Here is a 25501-nt window from a genome sequence, read left to right on the forward strand (position 1 = left end):
TTTTAAATTTCTAACAGCCTGCAGCCAAATGCTTAATGAGTGTCTTTCCTGCGCGCCTTGCCTCTTAACATATACAGGTGGGATTTGGTCTCTTTTATCCCTTATGTGATGATAATCTAGAATGTATTCACTGTTATGGAGATTTTTCTTTTGTGGAACATTCTAAAACATAGCTGGCACCAATTTATTTATTTATTTCATTTGTATGCCACCTTCGTCTCAAAAGGGACCCAAGCTGGTTCACAGACAAAAACATTTTTTAAAAAAATTACAACAAAGTTTAAAACAGCTAAAATAATTTAAAACAGTATAAAATTACATTAAAATATACAAAAGTGAAAAGTGTGACTAAAAAAAAGTTTACTGATACTGATACCAGTTACCCTGGCATGATTTTATATCAAACGCCTACTTAAATAAAAACTTGGCTTGCTGACGAAAGGCAAGCAGGGAGGAGTCAGCCTAGCCTCCTGTGGAAGGGCAGTCTAGCTTGATAATATTTACAAGTTAAAACCACTCTGTTCAGCTAGGCATTTTAATCAGTCAGTTTGTCATTATATATAATTTTTCCAATCCACACTGCAGAAAGAATCCAGTTTGACACCGCATTAAACTGCCCTGGCTCAATGCAAGAGGATCCTGGGAATTATATTTCATTGTGGCACTATAGCTCTCTAACAGAGAAGGCTAAATGTCTCACAAAATTATAATCCCTAGAATTCCCTAACATTGAGCCATCACAGTTAAAGTGGTGTCAAACTGGATTATTTCTGCAGTGTGAATTGGATTGATGTTTGGTTTTTGTTTTATTTTATTATCATACTAGCTATATCCGGCCACATGTTGCTGTGGCTCATTCTGGTTAAATGGAAAAGAAAGAAAAGAGAAAGTGCACGTTTCCGAAATATTTAAATTCACAATGCTTGAGGGTATACAATATTTTTTGTTGTTCCATTGTCTGTGTAGATATAGAGATTGTCTGGTTTGCCGAATCTACTACATGCAACATACAGTTGTCCATGTGAGAAGTAATCCGTGTCTAGATCTAAATCACACAATTCTAAAGATTAGCCCTGAGCTTTGTTGATGGTGTTTTCAAACACCAATCGAATATTTAGTATGTGTTGCTGTTAGGTCCAACAGATGGTGCTGTTTTTTAAAAAACATATTTCCACCTGTCACAGGTGTGACATCTATATAGTAGGTGTATGTATATAGAAACATGCGTGTATTCGAATGGAATGTGGTGTCAAAATTTCAAAGCAACCGGTGAAGAACTTTCGGAGATTTAAGATTTTGAACAAACAAACATTTACATTTTTATTTATATAGAAAGAAAAGATAGATAGATTGCTATTCTTTTCTGAACCACTCTGGTATATTTTGATGAGTGGTGGTTTAGGAATCTTTCAATAATGTGGTTACATGTCAGTATGTATATTAAGTGCTGGAAAACTGGGAGTTTCTTCCAAGCATAGAAGTGAGTAGTTATGGCACTGATGATGAGCAAGCAAAAAAAATTTTTGATTATTGTGAAAATACAGCAGGAGGTCGTTATACCTTTGTTAAACTGAGATCTTTTCAGTGACCAGCCTACATAATATTTTGATGGTCAGTTTTCTCTGGTAACTGAAGAGTATCTATGTTGCTTGAGCATCCAGAATAGTGTAGTAGTTTGAGCATTGAATACCTGCTCAGCATGGAAATGCACTGGATTACGTGCAAGTCACACTCACTGTGTCTCACCTTGAATCTTCTTGTGTGTGATCTTTCAAGTATCTATTTGTTCTTCCATAGCCTTGCTTGTTACAAATACAGCATTTGTAATATACATATCTTAGTCAGTAACTTTTTTTCCTTTTATTGGTAGCCGTAGCACCTGTTGTGCCTGATTTAAGTAGCGATATTGACACTAGTAACTTTGATGATTTGGAAGAAGACAAAGGAGAAGAAGAAACATTTCCTATACCAAAAGCATTTGTTGGCAACCAACTACCTTTTGTAGGATTTACTTACTACAGTAACCATCAGTAAGTACTACATATGTACTGATAAAAATACTGGTTTGTTTGGAAGAGGGTAAGGATAAATCGAATAAGACTTAAATAGAATGTCTCAAATGTAGCTGTTCTGCTTTACTTTGAGTATTATTTCAAGGAACTGGAGTCCATTATCATGATGAAATTCAAAACATAACCATCTACAGTAGAGTCTCAACTATCTGACATAAACGGGCCGACTGATAGTCGGATAACCAAAAATGTTGGATAATCCGAGGCTCATTGTCCCCAATGACGGCGTGCACGCACTCGCACCACCATTGGGGACAAAAATCCCTCCCCTCCCTTCCTCCCTCCCAGCTTACCTTAGTCCCGTCTGCGGAGAACATGCCTGTGCTGAGGATGCAGCCTCCACGAAGAGGCCTGGGCTGAGCACCCAGGCCTCCTTTCCCGGGCCTTTCCTCCCCTCAAACGGGCTCCTGAGAGTCCATTCAGGGGGAGGAAAGCGAAGCCAGGAGGGAAAGGCCTCGGCATGGGCCCAGACCTCTCCTTCCTGGGCCTTTCCTCTCCCTCAGTGGGCTCCCTGGAGTCCTTTGGAGGAAAGGAAAGGGAGGCAGGGAAGAAGAGGCTTGGGCACCCGCCCGGTCCTCCCCTTTCCTCCAAAGGTCTCTTCGGAGCCCTTTGAGGGGAAAGGAAGGGAGGCAGGGCAGGAGAGAACTTGGTGACTGCAGAGGAAGGTAAGTAGGGAACAAGGGAGGGAAGGGAGGAAGAATGAGGGAGGAGGGAGGCGAGGCGAGGCGAGGGACTTTTTGTCCCCAATCCGACGTCCCATGCTTCTTCTCACAAAGAAGCATGGGATGTCGGATAATCCGGAGTGTCAGATAACCGAAGGTCAGTGAACTGAGACTCTACTGTATAACTAAAACAGTTTTCATACGTTAGTTCATATTATAGAAACTCCTGTCCCATGGTGCCCCCCCTTTCAATGGCCTTCCCACAAAAAACAAAGACATGCAAGTAACTACCACTTCTCCTACATGAATTGGGGTATATTCCAGGCTTATGAATTATGCTTTCCCTCCAGTTAACAAGCACAGTTCCATCTAATTTGATTCTAATACAGTATGCCCTTATTATCAGCTGGTTTTTCCAGGACCACTCGTGGATAACAAAATCCGTGGGTGCTCAAGTCCCGTTAAATTCAATGACATAGCAAAACGATGTCCTTTATATAAAATGGCAAAATCAAGGTTTGATATTTGGAATTCATACTTTTTTTGAATATTTTCAAGCCGTGGATGCTTGAATCCATGAAAAATCCATGGATAAGGAGGCCCTTGGTATCAGTGGGGGATCCGTTCCTGACCCCTACGACACGGATACTAAAACAAACAGCTTCATTTATATACCACTTCATACTGAACTAACAGTGTCTAAACGGTTTGCAACTGTAAGCTAATTGCCCCCAACAATCTGGGTACTCATTTTAGCGACCTCGGAAGGATGCATGCCTGAGTCAAGCTTGGTCCCTTTCACTGGTATTGAACTCGCAAATTTATGGTTTTGAGTGAGTGGCTGCAGTACAGGCATTTAACTACTGCGCCACCAGGGCTCCTTATCTGCGGATACTTAAGTTCTATTGACTTCAGTGGAGGTGCGTGCACATGGCCTGCAGCCATTAAGGACAGCCACCTGCTGCAGCTGACATACCGACTCCCTCAGGATCCTCTCCAGTCTGCTGGGTCCACAGCACACTCTCATTCCCAGAATGCCATTGCGTGGAGCCGCGGCCCTTAAAATGATGTCAAACCGAGTTATTTCTCCAGTGTGGATGTAGAAAACACAAATCCAGCAGGGAAGGCATGGGTCCTTCTTCCTCCCTTACTGTAGATGTGGAGCTACCCCTGCCGCTGGCACACCAAATCCCCCAGGATCCTCTCCAGGGAGTTGGCAGCACCAGCAAGCTTGGCAGATCCTGGCATGTTCTTGAGCCACTCCAGGCAGGGCTCTCCCCCTTTCCCAGAGGGGGTGCCAGGATCCATCCATGGCAGCTGAGGTGGTTTCTGAGTCCCCTCATGCTCCCACCCCCTTCACCATCACTGGCCAGGAGCACATGCTGAAGGAGGGATAGAGGGGCAGAGACCCTCTTCCTCCTCCATCTCTGCTGTTCTCTGAGCCCGATGGTGATGGTGGCATCCCAGGAAGCTAGACAGGAGCACTACGTGGCCAAGAAGCTGGCTGGCTGTTCTCCCCATCTTAGGCATGGACGGACATAAGCTGGGCGTTGTCCCTAATGGCGGCGTGGCAGTGTGCACGTGCCATATGTATATTAGAAACAATTATTCTCCTTTCATTATATTTGAGCTTGGGTTGTCCATCAAAATTGAGAGACATGAGATTTAAGATAAACAAAAGGAAGTATTTCTGTATATAACATATAGTTAGCATATAAAATTCATTGTCACAGGACATGATGATGACCACTAGTTAAATGATTTAAAAACAGATTCAATAGTTGAATGGAAGTTATATTGATCAGTACTACCTAATGAACTATATTCATTAGGTATGCCACTAATTGCTAGAAAGCAACATTTGTTTTGGATGTTGCAATCATTTTTTTTATTTATTTATTTTTATTTTTATTTTTATTTTATTTTTTTGTGGGATGCACAGAAGTTTCTGATGGACTGTGGTGAAAAATATAATCCTGGACCAACTGTGTAGTCCTACACATACCTACTCAGAAATAAAATGTATGAAATCAGTAAGACTGACCAAGTAATACCGTATAGCACTATCGCCTAGATGTATTTTTGGTCCATTTTTCTTTTTTTACCTTATGTTGTAATATGCTGCGATTCCAGAGAAAGGGAAAGTGCAGCTGGTGAGCCTCATGCTGTCCCTGACTCACACTTTTGTGGGCTCTGAAGCCTACCCCAGTTTTTAAAAAATTGGCATGAATTTTGCGAGTTTTCGCCCCTGATAATCATGGAGAAAGCCCTTCCCAATGCATCTCATTCTCCCAACACTCCCAAATATCTTATTTTTTCTTCAGAGTTCCTCTTAAGATGGTTAGTGGAAGTGACACAACACCACTTCTTGTTACCATTTTGAGAGGGACTGAAGAAAAAAAGGAGGTATTTTGGTGGTCTGGTAGGGATGTGGCATATGGGGGGGGGGGGTCACAAGGCAAATTGGCCTCTTGCCCCTGTGCAGTTGCTCATCTGTATCAACACAATTGAAAATAGGTTTAAAAAAAAAGACAAACAAAAACAAAATAGAAAAGCCACAACTTTTAAGTGGAAGCTGCTGCTGCTACGTGCCATTAAATTGGCTTAGACTCACAGTAATCCTGTGAATGGGAGTCTTCCTAGAAATCATATAGCAGGAAATTCTTGGGCCAGAAGTGTTTCAGGGTTGGGATTTTTCCGATTTTGGAATATACAGGTAGGGTAGTACAGTGCACCTGCATCATACATGGACATAATATACGTGGCTTTCAGTAAATGCTGAAAGCCGTGCTGGAAGAAGCCTCGACACACCCCAGAAAGGGTAACGAGCATATGCAGAATTTGCCTTACATGGGGGGAGGGGTTTCCAGAATGGATCCCCTCATAAGGGAAGGGTCCACTGTATGTATGTATATATAGAGAGGCAAGGATCTGTGAAATGGCAGGAGGCATGGGTTTGTGGCAAACAATACACTTGGATTCCTGCCATTTCACAGATCCTCAGTCTCTCTCCAGCCTCAAGTCTGTTGGCTGCTAGCTGCCCACTTCTGCCCTCGAGGCAGCAGTTGCAACACTCCTGCTCAGTTGTCTGTCTCCAGTCTTGTGTCTTATTTGTTTGGTACCTCTATTGTTTCTGAGATGTGTGCCTGGAAAGAGACTGAGACCTGAGAAATGAAGAAGCAGGAGCACTGCAGCTGCTGCCTAGAAGGTGGAAGTGGGCAGCTGGTGGCAAAAAGTTTTGCAAAGTTTGGGAATTTCAGATTAGGGCTGCTCAGCCTGTATTAACGTCTCTGATTTGGTCTGGTATGCCCAGGGCTGTGGCATAGAGTCACTCAACCTGTGATATGATCTCCCTCCCATAATACTTTCAACTTTTCTCAGATTTATTGTCTCTTCCAAGGGACCATGTCTTCTAATGATGTGGCCAAATTATGATAGCCTCAATTTAGTTATTGGTGTCTAGTGAGACTGGAAAAGTGTTACTGATGGTTAAAAATCAGCTATCATCCATATACCAAAAATATGTTTGGTAGTCACTTGTGATTTGCTAAATCATACTACAAGAGAATGATTTTCTGATGTAGCTGAAAGTCATATATGTTTTGTCTGTATTTGTGTAGTACTGTACAGTCTTTTCTACATGCAATACTGAACCCAGTGTTCTATATGTTACTTACTGCTTTGACAGTGAATAGTCCTTCTTATAATGGGATGTATTTATGTTCTTTTATATCTTTTAAAGAAGTTATTATTGTTTTCCAGGTATTTGTCCAGCTGCACAGCAAATTCTAATGACAATAGAGCAAGCACCAATGTAGATAAGAGTTTGGTATGGCTTTTTTTCATAATCTTTTTTTTAATAAAGTAATTTTATTGTAGAAGATCAATCAAGACAATATGCATGAATTAATTAAAAACAAAAAGTTGGCAATTTCACCAAAAAACAACAATACAACAAAACAAAATATAGAAGCTGTGTTTCAAATGCCAAAATAAAAGTTAGAAGGAGAAAAGGTCTTCTGTTACATTCTCGGAGTATGATTCCTTTATGAAACCTCTTGTATACAGTACATTCTTCCAAAAACCCAAGTGATGAGCTGGTGGGTTCTGACATTTGGTGTGGTCGTTAGCATAGTCCAGGAAAGGGAACCAGGTCTCTTCAAAAAGTTTACCAAGGCCCAAAACAGATGGGTAAAAAACGCTGGCTTCCATGTGGCTTGGCAGCATAGCATTTAGATGACACATGCCCCCAACCCACGCCAAAGCTGTGCCCAGGCCGCCTAAGGCAGCTCAAACCAGAAAGGAGCAGATCTTTTCCACTCCTTGTTGTGCTCCAGGGCCAGATTGGGGCCACTCGCGTGTGGTTGCCATGGCCCCAGTGCAAATGGCACTGGTGCAGCCCCAATCCACCCTTTTTGGGCAGTCTGTTCCGACCCAAATGCCTTGTCTTTTTAGAGCTTTTGATCTTGTAACCAGCTTTTCCATTAACTACATTGCTCACATGATGCCATCAGTTTATTATGGAGAAATTACCAGTTTTCCAATTTTTAGCAATTTTATCCCTGGTTGCTGCCATAAAAAACTGATTAGTGTTTTATGTTTCAAATTTCTGTTTACATTCAAAAAGAATGAAAGCAATAAAAGACTTGGACAGGGTGTGATGTCCTGTTTCGTAATTTCTGAGATTATTGAAACAGCCTTCAACCAGAATTGTCCAACTCTGGCACATTACATCCACATGTGCAAATACATGCCCTTGTCTCTACATCTTCTCCAGCACCTAGTAGACATGTTGTTAGTGATTCTTGCAATTGGACAGGGGTAATGACACACCAATTCTCAGACATTCTAAGAGACCTTAGGGGTCTTACCATCCTTAATTATTTCTTGTAGGAAGGAATTTGAAGTCAGTTGGGATGTAAAGGTGCTAGTTTGATAAGGAGTTCCTCTGTGCTTCCCGGTTAACCCTAGAAGAAGTGGTCTTGCATTGAATAAAGAGTCCTTTACTTTCCAAATTTTAAACGGAGAGAATTTTTCCTTGCTTTCAAAGTGTGGATGAAATAGAAAGGGTCTGATAGGAGAAGATTCTGTGGACAGCAAATATTTCCATTTCTTCCACCCCAACAGAGATGTTCAAAGAAGAGAATTTTTGCGTTCTTTGATAATTTTAAGTTACAGGGGAAAAACAGGCTCATTTCCATCGTTGATGGTTGCCACGCCCTCTCCTGTAATTTGTTTTTCCCCGCAAGCAAGCATCAGTAAAATAGTGCTATTAAACCTTTCAATACTTTTGATGGATTTGTATTTTAATTCTTACCTTAATTCAAAATAAATTTAAATCAAAATATTCATATTGATCTATTTTCAACATATTGAAGGAAATGTGACATAAAAGTAATAAAATTGGCAAAGATTTTAAAGACTAAACTCCCCCCCCCCTTTGTCACTAACTGGTATATTTGTGAAGCAGAATGAAATTTGCCTCAACAAACAGGCAAGAATGTCTTTAACCTGTGGTATTGATTAAAATTTGTCTGCATTGATTTATTAGTTAAAACATTAGAAAATTTGCTGCCCAATTTTGTAATATAAGACATTTCATAGAGGTACTTATGTTAGTTTTTTAAATCTTATATGATACATCATTTGACTAGTTTTTGTAAAACATGACTTTTATATTTCTCTCTCTTTTATATTTAAAGTTAGAACCTTTGCAAAAAACTATCTATCAGCTTGAAGAACAGCTACATACTGAAATGCAGCTAAAAGATGAAATGGAAGAAAAATTCAGGTGATTTACTTATTTAGTTTTTAGAACTTCAGATGCATAAATCTGATACTGGGGGATGATGGTGGTGGTGGTGTTAATGTATACACCAAGGGACTCACAGTCTGTCATACAAGGGCTTTAAGTCCAATTGAGCATAGATGAATGGTTGAATATAGGTAGATCCAGTTGATTCATTGGGTTTAACTAGAGTAAACCCAATGAATCAATTGGATCTACCTATATTCAAACATTCATCTATGCTCAGTTGGTCACTGAAATACTGTTGTGCTGCTGCTGTCTCCTCTGAATCATTGAACAATTTCTTTCCTTTCAAACTCTTTTTTTATGATTTGGAAAAAGGAAATAGTAAGGTGGAGCAAGATCTGGTGAACAAGGTGGATGGTCTATGCACTCAAACCTCGAATTTTTAAAAAATCCATTGTCCTGCTGGCCCTGTGCGCTGTCCTGCAAAAAGAGAACATATTTCCGCAGCTTCCCTCACCATTTTGCCTGCAGTACCTCCTTTAAGCAACACAGCAAGTTAGAGTATTATTGTGCGTTAACTATTTGGCCCTTCTGAAGATCATCAGTCATCAAAATACCTTTCTTATCCCCAAAATTGTGGCTATGACATTTCCTGCTATCTTTTGAGTCAAGAACCTGTGTGCTGACACTGCAAGTACTGTTATTTAGTCTCTGGATGATAGTGATGTGACTATGGCCCGGTACAGACTGGCGCAAAGTGCCAGCCTGGGGCTGATTTTAGGGCTCGGGAGAGTAGAGTGTCCACATGCTCCCAAACCCTAGCACGTCATAATGGCTCTTCCCCATCGACACGGGGGCCGCCATGATGATGTATGTGTGGTGCAATGTCCAAACCGGTTTCAGGAATCGGTGCAGGAAGCGAATCAAGAGGTAAGTGGGAATTAGGCCTAGGCAGAGTAGCAGCATGGGTTAGCAGTTCTATGCCACTACTGCTGTAGGGTTTTAACCATTGGACCAGGATCTACCTTGCATTCAGTGAGGCATTTTGAGAACAGAGTTTTCGGTTGTGCTTTTTTGTTCTTGGCCATGTCCTTAAGCTGTGGCTGTAATGTCTGCACACTGATGGAAAATGTTAACCCAAAACCAAACTAAGCAAATAAAAAACTCTTCTGAAAAAAAATATATTTTATTTTATTTTAGAACATCAAACATTAAACTAGACAAGATAATGAAGGAATTGGATGAAGAGGTAAGTACGTTCATTTTGGTTAGAATTAGCTTTTTTTTCTTTTTTAACAATTACATTAGTAATATACAGTTGTCCTCCCTTTTTCACAGATTTGTAGTTCATGGTTTTGCTTTTCACGGGAGGGACAAGTGGGGAGGGATAAAATGGTGGTGTGCAGCCCCATACACATGCCTCGAGTGCTCACGCTATTATTTTCAATGGGACTCAAATATTTGTGAGTCGCCATTTTGCGGGGGGGGGGGTCCGGTACAGATCCCCCGCAAATTGGGAGGGACTACTGTATTTGAATGTACACTTTTATATATTGAACTGAGTAAGACTGTATGGAAGCCATTCCTATTTGCTGGTATGTGGTTTGATGGTATTTTCATATTGTAATCAATTATTGTTGTTGTTGTTGTTATTATTATTATTAATCGTTTATTTCTAAAGCGCTGTAAATGTACACAGCGCTGTACATACAAATGATCAAATCAATAAAAATAAAACCTGCCAATGGTGTACAATCTACAAAATACGAAATAATCAATGTATTGCAAAAGGGTTAAAAGGAGGTTGATCTACCCTACACAGCAAAACCACATAGGTTGCAATCAATTGTATTGTTGAATTATGGTGTAACATTATGCATGCGATCGTGGGTTTGTACAATCTAGATTCTCCAACATAGCCAGAAACTTTGCTTCCATTTTAACTATAGTTTATTGAAACAAGCCAGCTTCATAGGTTTGGTATTGAAGCTGGCTTTTTAAAAACAAAGCATGATTAACTACATCTTGCTGTGTATGGACAATAGAAGAAATGATTATTAATTTTAAAAAGTGAAAGCTTCCAGTCTTCTCATTGACTGGCTTGTTATGATGATACCATCTTTTACTGTTGCATCAGAGCACATCATAAGAGTTCAGGGATTATTTCCTTTCAAAATGTACTTAGTGGAGGAATCAGATTTTTGAATAGTTGTATTTTAAAGTGCATACGTGCATACACACACCGCTTTAAGAAGGGGGTTTGATTGGAAACTACTTTTCTGATTCTCTACTTTGCTACATACAGAGAAGTTCTTACTTTTCTTCAAAAAGTTGATTTAAAAAACCCCAAACCAGTCTAGAATAATTATTACTATATTATCTTGCTGATGATGCCAGTCTGTTCTCAGTTAAGGAAAATTGAGTGCTAAGAGATGAACATAGGGAGTACTGTGAAAGCCAAGGGAATGGATGGAAATGTAAGAGCTTTGTTGGACTGAGGTAGGGGAATCATTCTTGTATAATATTTTGTTGCCAACAGTAACTATGAAGAATGGTTCTGAGCATGGTAAGTTTGCAACAGTCCTCCATCCCTCAGAATTTGTAATTAAGACCCCCATGGATCATCATCTGGTTGTCATGGCTATTTAAACTCTTGATGCACTCATTTTATTGTGGTGGAGATGCAAAGTGTATAATCCATGTAGATTGTATGCTTCTGTGACTGGTGGTGTTTGTTTTTTTTTTTGTGTGTGTGTGTATACTAATTCTTTAGTTAAATCACTTGTTTTTTCCTAAGGGTTGATAGAATGTCATGGCATAGGACAGACACTGTAGCTTTTTCCAGGCTGTTGACAAAATGATTATATGTCTAACTAGTTAGATTTTCTCTTTGACTGCCTGTTTATGCGAGTTAACTAAAGTGCATTTCCTAATTCATCTTAAAGACTATTTATTACTTCGAGATGGTTTATAAATTTTCTAAATGAGTCAAAATCATTTAAAATAATTTACAGCTTCCAATGTTCAATTATTATCTGTAGGTTTTCTGGGTTTTTTAAAAAATACTTACAGTCTTCATTTCCTAAAAATTAAATGGCAGTTTACAACTTACAGGCCAATCAGAGAAAAAATTTGGAATTGACAGTTACACAGGTTGAAAAGGAAAATATGCTTCTGCAGCACCGAATAAGCGAGTATCAACGAAAAGTTGAACAAGAGAATGAGAAACGTCGTAATGTAGAAAATGAAGGTAAGCTTTTCCCCCTCCTTCATAGGTTACTTTTTTAATGTATGAAAATCAGAAGAGTATTTTCAAATGTTGACTTAGGCCTGTTACAGACTGCCAAAATAAAGCTGCTTCGGGTCTCTTTGGAGGTATGCTATTTAAATAATGCAGAGTCTGGAGGTCACACCAAAGCCACACTCCATTCCTAAGCACTGGAGTGCAGCTTTGGTGCAGCTTCCGGATTCTTAGGATGCATGCATCATTTAAACAGCATACCTCCAAAGAGACCCAAAGCAGCTTTATTTTGGCAGTCTGTAACAGGCCTTTGTTTGCATCTACATTGCAGAAATAATCCAGGTTGATGCCACTTTAACTGCCATGATTCTATGGTATGAAATGCTGAGATTTGTAGTTTGTTGTTGCACCAGAGCTCTCTCACAGAGAAGGCTAAATGCCTCACAAAACTACAAACGACTGCTGGATCATTTCTACAGTGTGGACGCAGCCTTAGACATGCTTATGTCTGAATAGGTCACAATACAAAGGCTTAGTTTTTTTAGCTGTATAGGAATGATATAAAATATATATTCAAGAGAGATGCATATTCATGTCTGTTTTCCTTTGTTTCAAGTGTCAACATTAAAAGATCAGTTGGAGGACTTAAGAAAAATTAGTCAGCATTCACTCATTACAAATGAAAAAATAACACAGCTGCAAAAGCAGGTAATTTTCTATTCTCAGATTTGTTTTCCTCCCCAAGTCTATCACTTTAAATGAATAGATCAGAACTGGATGTATTAATAGTATACTGTTCCCTGTTATTTTTTCCTTACTACTCATTCTAGCTTGAAGAGGCCAATGATTTACTACGGACAGAGTCAGATACTGCAGCAAGGTTGAGAAAAAGTCACACAGAAATGAGCAAATCAGTAAGTCAGTTCGAATCCATAAATAGGGAGCTGCAAGAGAGATGCAGAATCCTAGAGAGCTCAAAATTACATTTGGAAAAGGATTATTACCAGCTGCAAGCCGCACTGGAAGTAGAACGAAGGGATAGGACCCATGGATCAGAAATTATTGGAGAGCTGCAAGGTAATCATTCTCTACCAGTGTAATGTATTAAACATATAAAATTACAGTCATTCTGCCAACTTGATTTGAAGGTGTCACAATGGAGCCCTTAGGAATATATTTAATGACAGTTAATTTAGGGATCATTTTAACCTGTGATTCTTAAGACTGTCATAAGTTATCTGACCTCTAGCTGAGGTTTTGAGTACATAATCTGAATTTGCAGTAGATGTTCAGTGCATACTGTTTTCTATTTTTCTGCAATTAGGAAAAGTATACTGTGGTAGTTGGTAATGTTCACTCATATTTTCCCCCCTTCAGGCTAAGAGACTCTTTTCCTAGAAAGAGACTTGGCATTTACAGTGAGCTCTGCCGCATATCGTTCAGGTTTATGGGACTGGAAAGAATCATCATAGATCTTTGTAGAGCCAGACATGACAGGCACATAGTCTTAGAGAAAAGGAAGGGAGGAAGGTAAAAAAATGAGTTATTGATACTGATGTTTTTCAATACAGAATGATGAGAACCAGATGGATAAAAGGAGTTGATCATAACACATTTTTGAGAGCTCTTTCTTCTCTCAACATACACAAAATTCATGATATGTTTCCTAGGACACATCCAAAAGATCTACTGTGCATTCTAAGGGGTGGGAAGTATGCTGCAGAGTAGGGAGAAAAAGCTATTTCTCTTCCCTCCAAGTAGCAGGAAGAGAAAAATGAATGTATTTCACCGTACTAATCATTCTGTCCCCTACCTGCGAAGTGGGGTGTAGAAGGTGTGGGGTAGCGTATGCCTAACATCAGAAAGCACCTGACTGGGCTTGCACTCTTATCTTTGCTGAAGAGCTCAGATGAAAAAGTTAAAACATGCTTGCCTTTTGGGGGTGGAAAAGGTTTAAAATGGAAACCCAACAGATGACAGATTGTTCCTTCCACTGAAATAGAAATTATTAAATCCACAGGGAGATAGAAACAATTTAATCATTGCTTCAAGAAAGCTCACAGTTAAGTTTGGAATCCTTAAATATTTTAGTGCAAGTAAGTAGTATAGGATTTTTTTTCCTTTGTAGCTTACTTTATAAAATGTTCCTTCATTGGAAGCATTAAGCAGTTTTGTGGTATATAATATAATTGTAATGTTATTTGAATGTATTGTGTAATGTACACAGTGTAGCAAAAGATGTAGCTGTGAAATTTCTGTGTTAAAAGTAGTCGAATATTTTTGTACTGGTCTAAAGCTCTGACCTAGTTGTGAATAGGTACTGCAAGCCAAGGTAGCTTGAACAGAAACAAAAAAAGTAACAAAATGAATATTCTCTGTTCACTGAGAGATGGGAGTGGGACTAAATTTGACATTCCTAGTGTTTATTTTGAATAATTGACAGGTTACTTACTGCTTTTTAAAGAGGTTTTGCATGGGCAGCCTTTTTGTGGACCACAAAGAGGAAATGTATAAATAGCACCCATTTGCACTTATACTGTAGTTCTTTATCCAGCTAATAATACACATGAAAGTTTGCTTCTGTGCATATATGCTTATATTATTATGTCTGCTGGATTTTTTTGTTGCGGGTTTTATTTTTGTTCTATTGTTGGTTTTGTGTCTTAAGTACTGTGGCGGATAAAATTATTTATTTGTTAACATAGCTCGGATTACATCGTTACAAGAAGAAATCAGAAGTATAAAAAATAATCTGGAAAGAGTAGAAGAAGAAAGAAAACAGGCCCAGGACTTGCTTAATCATTCTGAAAAGGTAAGATAACTAAAGTAAATCTTTGATTCCTGCAACAAAATTTTGAATATGAACAATGAGCATAATTTTTTAAAAATCCATACATAGCATGTGGAACTGATAAGGTGATTTTATCACATTTATATATAATGTAAAAGATTCTAATTGAGCAGTAATCTCTGGGTGGTTTGCAATAGTTTAGCAAGGCTTTCTGATTCTCAAGTGCCTAATAATAGCAGCAACCAACTCCTCCCCACTCCCCATCATCACCAGTTGTTTACTGAAACAAAGAAAACTTGAGAGGAATGAACTTCAGGGTTCTAATAAAATACAGAAGAAATATTGCAATCCTAAAGTCTTTTCATTCCTAATCCATAGAATTAAATCACCATTAATTTGTAGTTTAACACACTCAACCTGCTCAAACAGCGAGATAATAGGAAAGTGGCTCAGATTAAAGCTGTGAAGAACTCTATCTATTATTAACACAAAATGGAAACCATACATTCTCAATCAGTAGAGAAGGAGCCCTCCATGGATACGTTAACTTCTGCCATCCTGAGTAGGTTAAGTTCTGTGTTGGTCCATGAAATTTTGGATAGGGATGTTACTTAGTCTAGAAGCTGTTCTTTTTTCTAAACAACCACATACCTTCCCCTCCCCTCCTTTCATTGCTACGATTGAATCACCACCTAATTCTCCAGCTCTTTAATTAAGAAACTGAAGAAAAGATCCACCTCTGAGGCATTCCTTCCTCTAGTGGAAAAAAAAAATCACAACCTGATGGAAGGCATTCACCTAAAAGATCCTCCCATGGTTCTGCTCATGACAGATGCCAGCCTCTTGTGCTGGGGATCTCATCATCAGGGCCTTTCAGACCAAGGAATATAGTCAGTTACAGAAATGACTCCCAATATAAGTTAGCTGGAGTTACATATTCACCTTCATTTCAGTCATTTCCCTACTTCCCACATATTATTGAGAACAGACAGCAACATAGCAAAAAAGCTATATCAGCAGTCAGGGGGAAGCCCATTTCCAGTACCTTCCCTCATCCTGGCAGAAGATTACATTCTTTGCCTCTTATGCCCAGCACATTCAGAGGATCCTGAAAAGAAAAAAACAGACTTTCTCAGTTATCAGACTCTGGACCCAGCAGATTGAAGACTGGATCCCAAAGTTATTTTATTGCTGCAACTCTGCTTTGTCGGTCTATAAATAGATCTATTTCTTTGCCATGAGAACACTAAAGCCAAAGAGTTTCTTTTCACAATTTTATTCTCAAAAGGCAGAGGCTCAGGACACCCCCCATCTCTGGAGTCTGGAATATACTCTGCCTTTCTTCCATTCCTTTCATTGGTCCTAGAAGGCAAGGTTTCCCATCAATCTTTTTCTAGTCATAGAAATACCTTTGTTGTTAGCTGTGCTCGAGTCAGCTATGACTCATGGTGACCCTGTGAATAAGACATCTCCATGCCCCCTTATTCTCAACCTTTCTGCTCAGGTCCTACACATTCAGGCCCATGACCTCCCTGATTGAATCCATCAATCTGGCCTGGATCTTCCTCTCTTTCTACTTCCTTCTACCTTTCCTAGCATCATTGTCTTCTAATGAATTGTGCCTATTCATGATGCAGCCAAAGTATGACAGCCTCAGTTTAATCATCTTGGCTTCCAGGGAGAGTTTAGGCTTGATCAAGGGCCCATTTGTTTATCTTTTTGGCTCTCTATGGTATCCTCAGCACTGTTCTCCATGACCACATCTCAGATGAGTTTATTTTTTCCCCTGTCTTCTTTCTTCACTGTCCAGCTCTCACATCTGTAATGGTGATGGGAAATACAGTGACTCTGACAGTTGTGACTTTAGCTGTATAACTTTGCATTTTAGGATTTTGTCTAGATCTTTCTTCTGATTTCAGAAAGACCATGATGGTTCCCATTAGTTCCTCACCTAGGTTTTGCACCTCATCCAGGCATGGGTTGGGCTGTTTGCACTGGGGATATGAGTGAGAAGCTTACCTAGCATTGATTTATGCAGATCAGGTAGTGAATACCTTCCTGTCTTCTGGTGAATCATCTATGATTAGTATCTATGAGATCACGTGGCACATTTTTCTACCCTGGTTTAAGAGGAAGCATATTGACCAAACAAGCAGGGGTGGATGTGGGACTTAAACCCTAACACTCCATAGGCATACCTCTGTCCTAGCCTCAGTTGCACCAGTTACAAGGAAGTGCTCCCTTTTTTCACATTTTACTCACTTCTCAGGATCCAAGGATTCCCTTTCCACCCTGACTAGGTGCTTGAAGGCATGCATTTTTATTGCCTACAAAAGTCTGAACAAACCTAAATTCCATGGGGTTGTTGCCATTTTGCACTCCATAAGGTCAGTCTGAACCATAACCTTCTCTGCTAATATCTCTGGATGAGATTTGTAGGCAGCAGTTTGGTCCAGCCCCTTGAACTTTAACAGGCATTATAGTCTTGATAAATATACTTTGGCTTGAGCAGCCCTTGGCAAAGTTTTATAGGTGGTTGTGTTTTTACAGTCATCATCCTTCCATAGGTACTGCCATAGGTAATGCCAACCGCTGACAGAGAATGGCACATTGGGGCCCACCATGAACATTCATTTTTTGACTGTGGAGGAAGCATCTTTACTCCCCATTGCAGTCACTCACTTTCATTTTATTTTCTCTTGGAACTGTATCCTTTACTTCTTTCTGTGTGTCACTTTGGGAAATGAACTGATGGAAGGAGATAGGGATATGCTCCTACCGCTTTCAACAAGGAATTCACATGATCCCTTGCCTAGCCTGGACACCAGGAACACTTGACTCAACCATAGACGTCTCCTTCTCTAAATCTATAATGGTCTTTCACAGCATGTCCCAAGATGCCATTTTTAATACATTTAACCCAAAGTGTCATTTTAAATATTTATTTAACCACAAATATTATAGATTATGTATACTGGATATAATAGTTCATTGCTGTGGTAAATTGTATACTATGAACCAGCTGATGTGCAGTGCATAATGACTTAGAGGAAAAACAAAGAGCCATTGAGGAATGTCATGAAATCTGAACATTTGTCAGATTCAGTATGTTATATTGTTCCTAATCTGTCTTCTATTTATAAAATACTTCGCAGGAAAAGAATAACTTAGAAATAGATCTAAACTACAAACTTAAAATATTACAACAGCGTTTAGAACAAGAAATAAATGAGCATAACATAAATAAAGCCCGGTTGACTGACAAGCATCAGTCAATAGAAGAAGCCAAATCAGTTGCAATGTGTGGTAAGTTCTTACTACTTTGAATATACGTGATTAAAATAATGCCAACATTTGGATAACAGTGGGATAAATGTGCAGTTAAAATGGTATTATAAGTTCTTGGGAAATAGGCACAAATTAAATATGCCTTTACATATCTCTCTGCTATATACAATCTTTGAAGCAAAACAAATGTACTTCTGATGGAAGCAATTATAGTGCAATGTTTAATACAGTACCAAAAATGAGAAAAATCTGTCTAATATTATTATTCAATACAGTCTTTGAATAGAAAAATATTGCTAGGAACAAAAAGTGTAAGTTCTGACACTGTGCAGATTAAACTGTGTAATATACTGTAAGAAGAAGCTATGAAGTCCACCAGCTTAGGTGGCTTTTGTTTGCCATCAGTATTTTCTCAGAAGAATAGAAGGGAAAGGCTGTTGCTCTCATTTTCTGCATGTGGACCCCCCATAGGCCTCTGATTGGCTACCGGAGGTGAGGAGGATCATGCAGTAAATAGATCTAGAAGGATTTCTCTTTGTTCCTAATCAAGTTGCAAATTTCTATAGAGTACAGTGTGCCCAGGTCATATGCGGGCACGCTATGCGCAGCTTTCAACTTATGCTGAAATCCATGGGATGGAACCAGCAATGGTGCATGCACCTGTGGCTCATGCACCACGCCACAGGCACGAGCCCCAAGGCAAGGGAGCACTGTATTAACTTTTGAATGTATGTAATAATTTGTCATAATTTCCTAGGAGATTGTGGCTAGAATTGTTGGGTGGTTATGTCAGCATAATTACTGGTTTCAGCATTATGTAAGGAGGTGTCCAGCAACAACTCCTCATGTCTATTCCTTGGCCTCTTTTCACTTTTGATCTCTGGTTCCTATCATAAGTACACTAGTGAAATTTTACATTTTGCAGTCTTTAAATAGGATCTGACCCACTGTTTCCTAAATCTTTGGAATGAAATTATTCCATTTTATCATTTATGGCAAAGAATTTTGGGTGTCAGGCTTTACTTTCCCTGACACAGGTGAAAATTAACATCAAGGGCAGAAACTAATAGGACATGGTCTAGCTAATACTTGACCATTATCCTAGCCTAAATTATAATTTTCATTTAAATCTGTCAGTGCTGCATAAAACATTATATAATACATATACAGTATCTGAATTCAGGCAGTTTTTGCTGGCTGCTCATAATCCATACTGTCTTCTCTCACTGGCTTGTTCTACCTATTTGGCCAGAGTCTGTAAAGTGGAATTTCTGGTGAAATTCTGCTGGAATCTCAGATCTCAAGTTAGAGATATCAGATACAGCTTGGTCCCGCATATGGTATTTAACACCAGTCTAGCTTTCCAGGATGATTAAAAATATCCCACTATCCTGCTGGAGGAGCTGTGGAGCTAGGGGATCATATCAACACATGTGGCTTGATAGTCCCAATGTGAAAAAGTTCTGGACTATAGTCCTAGACCTTGCATTACAGATCAAATTATTCATTTCTGCCCTGCTTTTTTATTATCTCTTTATGCTAATGCTAATAATAACTTGAAACAGAAATTTAATTGTTTTTTCCTCAAAGCAGCACATCTAGAAATAGCTAGATGTTAGAAATCAGGTGATCTAACAATAGACAGTTGGTGGGAAAAAGTGTGGGACTCTTGACTAATGGAGAAACTCTCCTATAGAATAAGAAACTGTAATAGACACAAGAGAAAAGACACATCCTATGATGAATGGTCAAAATTGATTGAATATATTAACAGTCATTTGCCACGACTGCAACCTCCAACTGCTCAAGTGGAACTGTAGAAAGATACATTGTGTCTTATTTCCCCTTCCAATGATGACACTTCAGCATTTATTTAGAATATTCTCTTGTATTCAGTTGGCAAAACTATGTCTTGTACCATTGTTAATTGTTCTTTGTTGAAGTTCCTTCTGTGTATGATTGATGTCATGCTAATCTACTAAATTGTCTATTTTTCCCCTCATAACACAAATTGAATAAAAAATTAATTAAAATACTGCTGGAATCTATGGTGCTCACATTCAAAGAAACATAATATATATTTTTAAAAAACGGGTATTTACTAAGATGTAGTATCTTCTTCAGAAATTGAAAAAAAAGTGAAAGAAGAGCGAGCAGCAAGAGAAAAAGCAGAAAATCGAATAGTTCAGATTGAAAAACAATGTTCCATGCTAGATTTTGACTTGAAACAATCTCATCAGAAGTTGGAACATCTTAATGAGCAGAAAGAGAGACTGGAAGATGAGGTAATAAAAAGTGCACTTTAATCACTTTCTGTGCCTGAATGAACATAATTTTAAGGTGCTTAACAAATAATTTTCTTTATTTTTATATGTTGTTAACTGCAATCAAGTTGACTTTGACTCATGGTGACCCCATGAATGAGAAACCTCCAAGCTATCCCATCGTCAACTGCCCTGCTTGGACAGTTGCAGACTCAGGGTCCTACCCTGAGTCTGCTTGAGTCTATACATCTGTAATACGGTCTTACACTTTTCCTACTGCCCCTATTACCTTACCAAGCATTATTGTCTTTTCTAGTGAGTCAGTTCCTCTTGTGATATGTCCAAAGTAAACAATTTCAGTTTAGTCATCCTGGCTTCTAGGAAGAGTTCAGGCTTGATTTGCTGTAGGACCCATTTATTTGTCTTTTTAGCAGTACATGGTATACAAAGGACTCTTCCCCAGCACCACATGTCAAATCAGTTGATTAGATTCTGTGGAGGTAAAATTCCCCTCTTTTTGCATGTCAGCTACAAAGTCAAATAACATGATTTTGAATTCATTGTTCAAAAAATTAATGTAGCAATCCAAAATACTTTTCTAAACAATGCAATTTGAATTTCATATGCAGTGCATTTTGTATTGGAAAGTTTTGTTACAAAACTGAAATCCATTGACAAGTGTGCAAGGATCACTACAAACTTCTCAAATCTTTCAGCTGTAGAACAGAAAAATTAGTTGCTTAATAAGGAGGGTTCGTATGTGGCTAATCACATGAACATTCTATTCTCTGTGGAGATGTTGGTCAGAGCTAAAAGAACCACACAATGAGTTATACAGGCATAAAACAATTTACAGGTGGGGTTTGAATTGTATGTCCCTAATTCCTGCTTTTGAAATGGAAAGGATTTTTCAGAAACACCTTTCAATATGAGAAAAGGTTTAAAAATCTCCCTTGACATTAGTAGAACTTCAGATATCAACTATAATTTTATCCTGCATATTTTCCTAAGTTTTATGTTTAAAGAGGTATTTTACATATATGAAATATTGATATGTTATTTAGGCATTTAAAAGCCTATTTCTTTGCTAAAATAGTTTATTGTGTGATTAGGTTAAGAATCTGACACTTCAGCTGGAGCATGAGATAAATAAGAGAGTGATGACACAGAATGAACTGAAAATGCATGCTATAGAGGCCGATAGCTTAAAGGGGTCGGAGAAACAGCTTAAACAGGAGATCAACACATTGTTGGAAGCAAAAAGATTAGCAGAATTTGATTTGGCTCAATTGGCTAAGTAAGTATTGAGATTAAAATAAGTTAATCATCCTATATTCTTCAAAGACTTGTGAATGTTCTTCTCTGTGAAAATTACGTCAGTACATGATAAACATATTTTTGGTAAAATACAGAGTGTTGTTACCTGTCTTCTTCTTTCAAAGGCAGTACAGAGGGAATGAAGGCCAGATGCGTGAATTACAAGATCAACTTGAAGCTGAACAGTATTTTTCTGTAAGCTTTCCCTTACATATTTATTATAAAAATATCTTTAAAATGATAATTCTATCTTACAAACCTGCACAAAAGATGAGTCCTTAGCAATATGCCTGTTCAAAGACTACATTTTCCCTTCATGATTACAGCAAGGCCATAATTTCATCTTTTCTTGGCTTCTGCTGTTGCTATTCCCTGCAGCAGTGCTCATCAGAGCTCTAACTGAGAAGACAGTGCCCACGTTGTCCTTCTTCCCAAACAGGGTCCATTTTATATCACCCAGGTATAGACCTCAGTGATGCCAGCACGGTGTAGTCATTTGAGCATTGGACTACAAGACTGGAGAACAATGAATCCCTGCTCGGCAATGGAAACCCCCTGGAAGAGGAGACAAGTTATATTCTCTCAGCCTCAGAGAAAGGCAAAGGCAAACCTATTTGAACAAATCTTGCGAACAAAAAAAGCCTATGTGATTGGGTCACTTTAGGATTGCTATAAATTAAAAATAACGAAGACACATAACAACAAACAGACCTCAGTGATACATACCACTGTCTTGTATATAGTGACTGTCTTGACCCACAGCTAGTTACATACCCCCAGCCAACTGGCCAGGTCCCCCTCAACAAGTGGCATCAATCAGAAGAAAAGCCCAGCCTTTTAACCACTACAGATCACCTTGCTGCTATGTTGTCCCTCTCTTCCCCTCTCACTCCCCTGCCTGCACTTGGACAAATAAAGACATCCATGAAATAATATGGGGGACTCACTTCATAAAAACATTATTATTTTATTTGGCTTTTGTCGAGCAATTTTTTAATGTCTGCTGCTAGCTTTATTTTACACTGTTTTTATTGACATTTTGATGTAATTGCATTGACAACATTTTTGAAATTGTAAACATCTTTGAAAAAGTGCCTGTAACTGGAATGCTTTGTGCAGAATGTACAGAATGTAGACATTCCATGCCATTATTTTTATTATATATGCACATATATATGTATAGTATAGTTACAAAGGAATTCAAAATTATTAGATATTTTCAAGCACAGTATTTGGGTTTGTTTTTTTTTCTTTTGCAGACGCTTTACAAAACTCAAGTTAAAGAACTTAAAGAAGAAATTGAGGAAAAAAATAAAGAAACTCAAAAGAAAATACAAGAATTACAAAATGAAAAGTAAGTCATTCTTGTGGTCACAGTCCCTTTAATGTTGAGCCCTTCTGGACTCCATTGATTTCAGTGAAAACATAGAGTTTCTTCCTTTGAGAGAAAACTGATTTTCAAATATGTAATTTTGAAACTAACTTTGCCTTAAATTTGCAACAGAAAAAACAAACCCTTTTGAATAAGAAATGAATGTTTGACCTCATGTTAAAAATACATACTTGCAAGATACTAGGAAGAACAAAATAGTGTTTCTAAAATGTAGTGACACCCTATAGCATGGAATAGCTGACTTGTTTTTAAAAGATGTCTCCTAGAACACACATAAGAAAATACATATCCAATTAGATGGTAGAATCATAGAATCATAGAGTTGGAAGAGACCACTAGGGCCATCCAGTCCAACCCCCTGCCATGCAGGAAATCCAAATCAAAGCATCCCTGACAGATGGCCATCCAGCCTCTGTTTAAAGACCTCCAAGGAAGGAGACTCTATCACCCTCCGATGGAGTGCATTCCACTGTCGAACAGCCCTTACTGTCAGGAAGTTCCTCCTAATGTTCAGGTGGAATCTCTTTTCCTGTAGCTTGCATCCATTGTTCCGGGTCCTGTTCTCTGTTTCTGTAGAGGCTACAGAAACAAATAATAGAATAAATGATATTCTAGTCATATTCTACCACAGAAGTAACAAATTTATTCCATCCCACAGTATACAAAAAGTAGCAGATTTCCTTATCCTTTTCATACTTTGTGACCCCTTTTCTAATTAAAGAGGGATTTCTGTTTCATATTTCTCACAAACATAGTAGAAGGTATGGAAATGGCAGCACACATGGTGCATGTGGCCCCCAACTCCAGGACTTCCTGAGAACCCTCCGCATTGTTTGGATTGGAGTGGCTCAAACCTCACAAAACCATTGAAATAGCTTTCAAGTGTAGATTTTGGTTGCTTTTCACTCCCCCAAGCCACAGTTGGCCATTGATCTTCATAGCTGAGCAAGTAATTGAATTCAAGCCTGATCTAGTTAGTGCTGTAACCACTAAAATATTATCTTTGTGTTATAGGGAAACTCTTGCTGCACAGCTAGATCTGGCTGAAACAAAAGCTGAATCTGAGCAGTTGGCTCGAGCTCTCCTTGAAGAGCAGTATTTTGAATTAACTCAGGAGAGCAAGAAGGCAGCATCACGAAATAGACAAGAAATTGCAGATAAGGACAATATTGTAGGCCGGGTAAGTTATTTTGTGATAGAAGTGTTAAAAGCTACTTCATTGTAGGAAAAGCAGCACATGATTTGATTTGGTTTATTTTATTTTTCACTGCTTTATAATATTAAGCCAGAGATGCTTGTTGTGCAATATACACACTCAGGAATCTCTGCTTATTTCTGTGATGCATGCACACAAGGAATACATGTACAGATTTGTTCCTTCAGTGAAGTGATAGGAGAATCCGTTCACCTTAGGGGGCTTGTACATAAGTGTCAGTGCTCCCTTGCCTTTGGTATCACTGGATGAATGTGATGGTGCAAAGACAAAATGTCTTTGCCTAATTAAACATTGCCTTGAGTGTAGTTGGTAACAAAACACTTGTAGATGCTAGTCTAACCATTGGAAGATAGCAAATTTTGGGACAATAAATTGCTGTTGGTTGGATGGTTACATTTGCCTATTCTGCACCTCAGAGCAATACCTCTGTATTGTATTCTGTACCTCAGAGCAGAGGAGATTGATCTTTTATGAAAAATGACTCTAACAGATAGCATCAGAAACATATTTCAGGTTCTATTTTATACGCATTACTGAAATACATTTTAAAATTACTTCCTAATGTCAGTGATTTAAGAAAGACTTTCTTTCTCTCTTTTTTAGCTTGAAGAAACAAATAATACTTTAACCAAAGATGTGGCATTTCTAACAAAAGAAAATTCTGAGCTAAATGAAAAGATTAAGAAACTGGAGGAAGGTATGCCATGTTTCAGCAATAATCAAGAAAGATGATTACCTTGCTTAATTTTTTTTTCTTTTTACACATTAAGTGTTATATTTTTTTCAGTGTGCTTGGATATACAGTTTAAAACAGTTTGACGTTTTGGAGATTTTGAGGAGTTGCTTTGTTAATAGGCTTTGTTTCATGAATGGAAAAGCACTATAAATTAATTCATCAACATTTAATATTAGAAATTGGATGATTAATTAATTGCCATTAAGTATATTTCATACTTAAAATTGCTTAATTATTCAAGTCATTCATAATTTGGTCCTTAAAATGTTAGTGTCCAGGACCAATCATGAGATTTACAGAAGATGGCATGAAGATATTCTTTGTTGAATCTAGGGATACATTTTGTTATTGGTACAGTGGTGCCTCGGGTTACGAAATTAATTCGTTCCGCGGCCGCTTTCGTAACCCGAAAAGCCTTCGTAAGCCGAATTGCCATAGGCGCTAATGGGGAAAAGCCGCGATTCCGTGTAAAATAGCGCCGAAAAGCACCAAAAGTTTTTTCGTAACCTGAAAAAACATTCGTAACCCGGAACAATAATTCCCTATGGGATTTTTTCGTATCCCGAAAATTTCGTAACCTGGGTATTTCGTATCCCGAGGTACCACTGTATATTCAAAAGTGCTCTTTATGTCATTTTAAAGTTTCTTTTCCCCTAGCATAGACTTCTCTCCCCTCACATGGACTTCAAAGATGATAATACAGTTATTGCCTTGGGTTGGTGAGAATTCCACACATTTGGATATTACCAGGTTGGGACAGGCTATC

General features: G+C 38.5%; 1 protein-coding gene across 2 annotated transcripts in view; it reads left to right on the plus strand.

The window, feature by feature from the left end:
• Nucleotides 1-25501, plus strand: part of LOC121917280 (rho-associated protein kinase 1) — a 105635-nt gene that overhangs the window by 52975 nt on the left and 27159 nt on the right. For both annotated transcript variants that reach the window (XM_042443080.1, XM_042443081.1), the window contains exons 10-24: nucleotides 1871-2030; nucleotides 6497-6563; nucleotides 8437-8525; nucleotides 9690-9738; nucleotides 11604-11739; nucleotides 12347-12438; nucleotides 12561-12807; nucleotides 14436-14542; nucleotides 17677-17827; nucleotides 19934-20094; nucleotides 21186-21370; nucleotides 21516-21585; nucleotides 22650-22744; nucleotides 23798-23963; nucleotides 24603-24696. In XM_042443080.1, the coding sequence (XP_042299014.1) occupies nucleotides 1871-2030; nucleotides 6497-6563; nucleotides 8437-8525; nucleotides 9690-9738; nucleotides 11604-11739; nucleotides 12347-12438; nucleotides 12561-12807; nucleotides 14436-14542; nucleotides 17677-17827; nucleotides 19934-20094; nucleotides 21186-21370; nucleotides 21516-21585; nucleotides 22650-22744; nucleotides 23798-23963; nucleotides 24603-24696 (1869 nt within the window). The remainder of the gene's footprint in view (nucleotides 1-1870; nucleotides 2031-6496; nucleotides 6564-8436; nucleotides 8526-9689; nucleotides 9739-11603; nucleotides 11740-12346; nucleotides 12439-12560; nucleotides 12808-14435; nucleotides 14543-17676; nucleotides 17828-19933; nucleotides 20095-21185; nucleotides 21371-21515; nucleotides 21586-22649; nucleotides 22745-23797; nucleotides 23964-24602; nucleotides 24697-25501) is intronic.

This window comes from Sceloporus undulatus, unplaced genomic scaffold (genome assembly GCF_019175285.1).
Source record: "Sceloporus undulatus isolate JIND9_A2432 ecotype Alabama unplaced genomic scaffold, SceUnd_v1.1 scaffold_14, whole genome shotgun sequence".
Lineage (NCBI taxonomy): Eukaryota > Metazoa > Chordata > Lepidosauria > Squamata > Phrynosomatidae > Sceloporus > Sceloporus undulatus.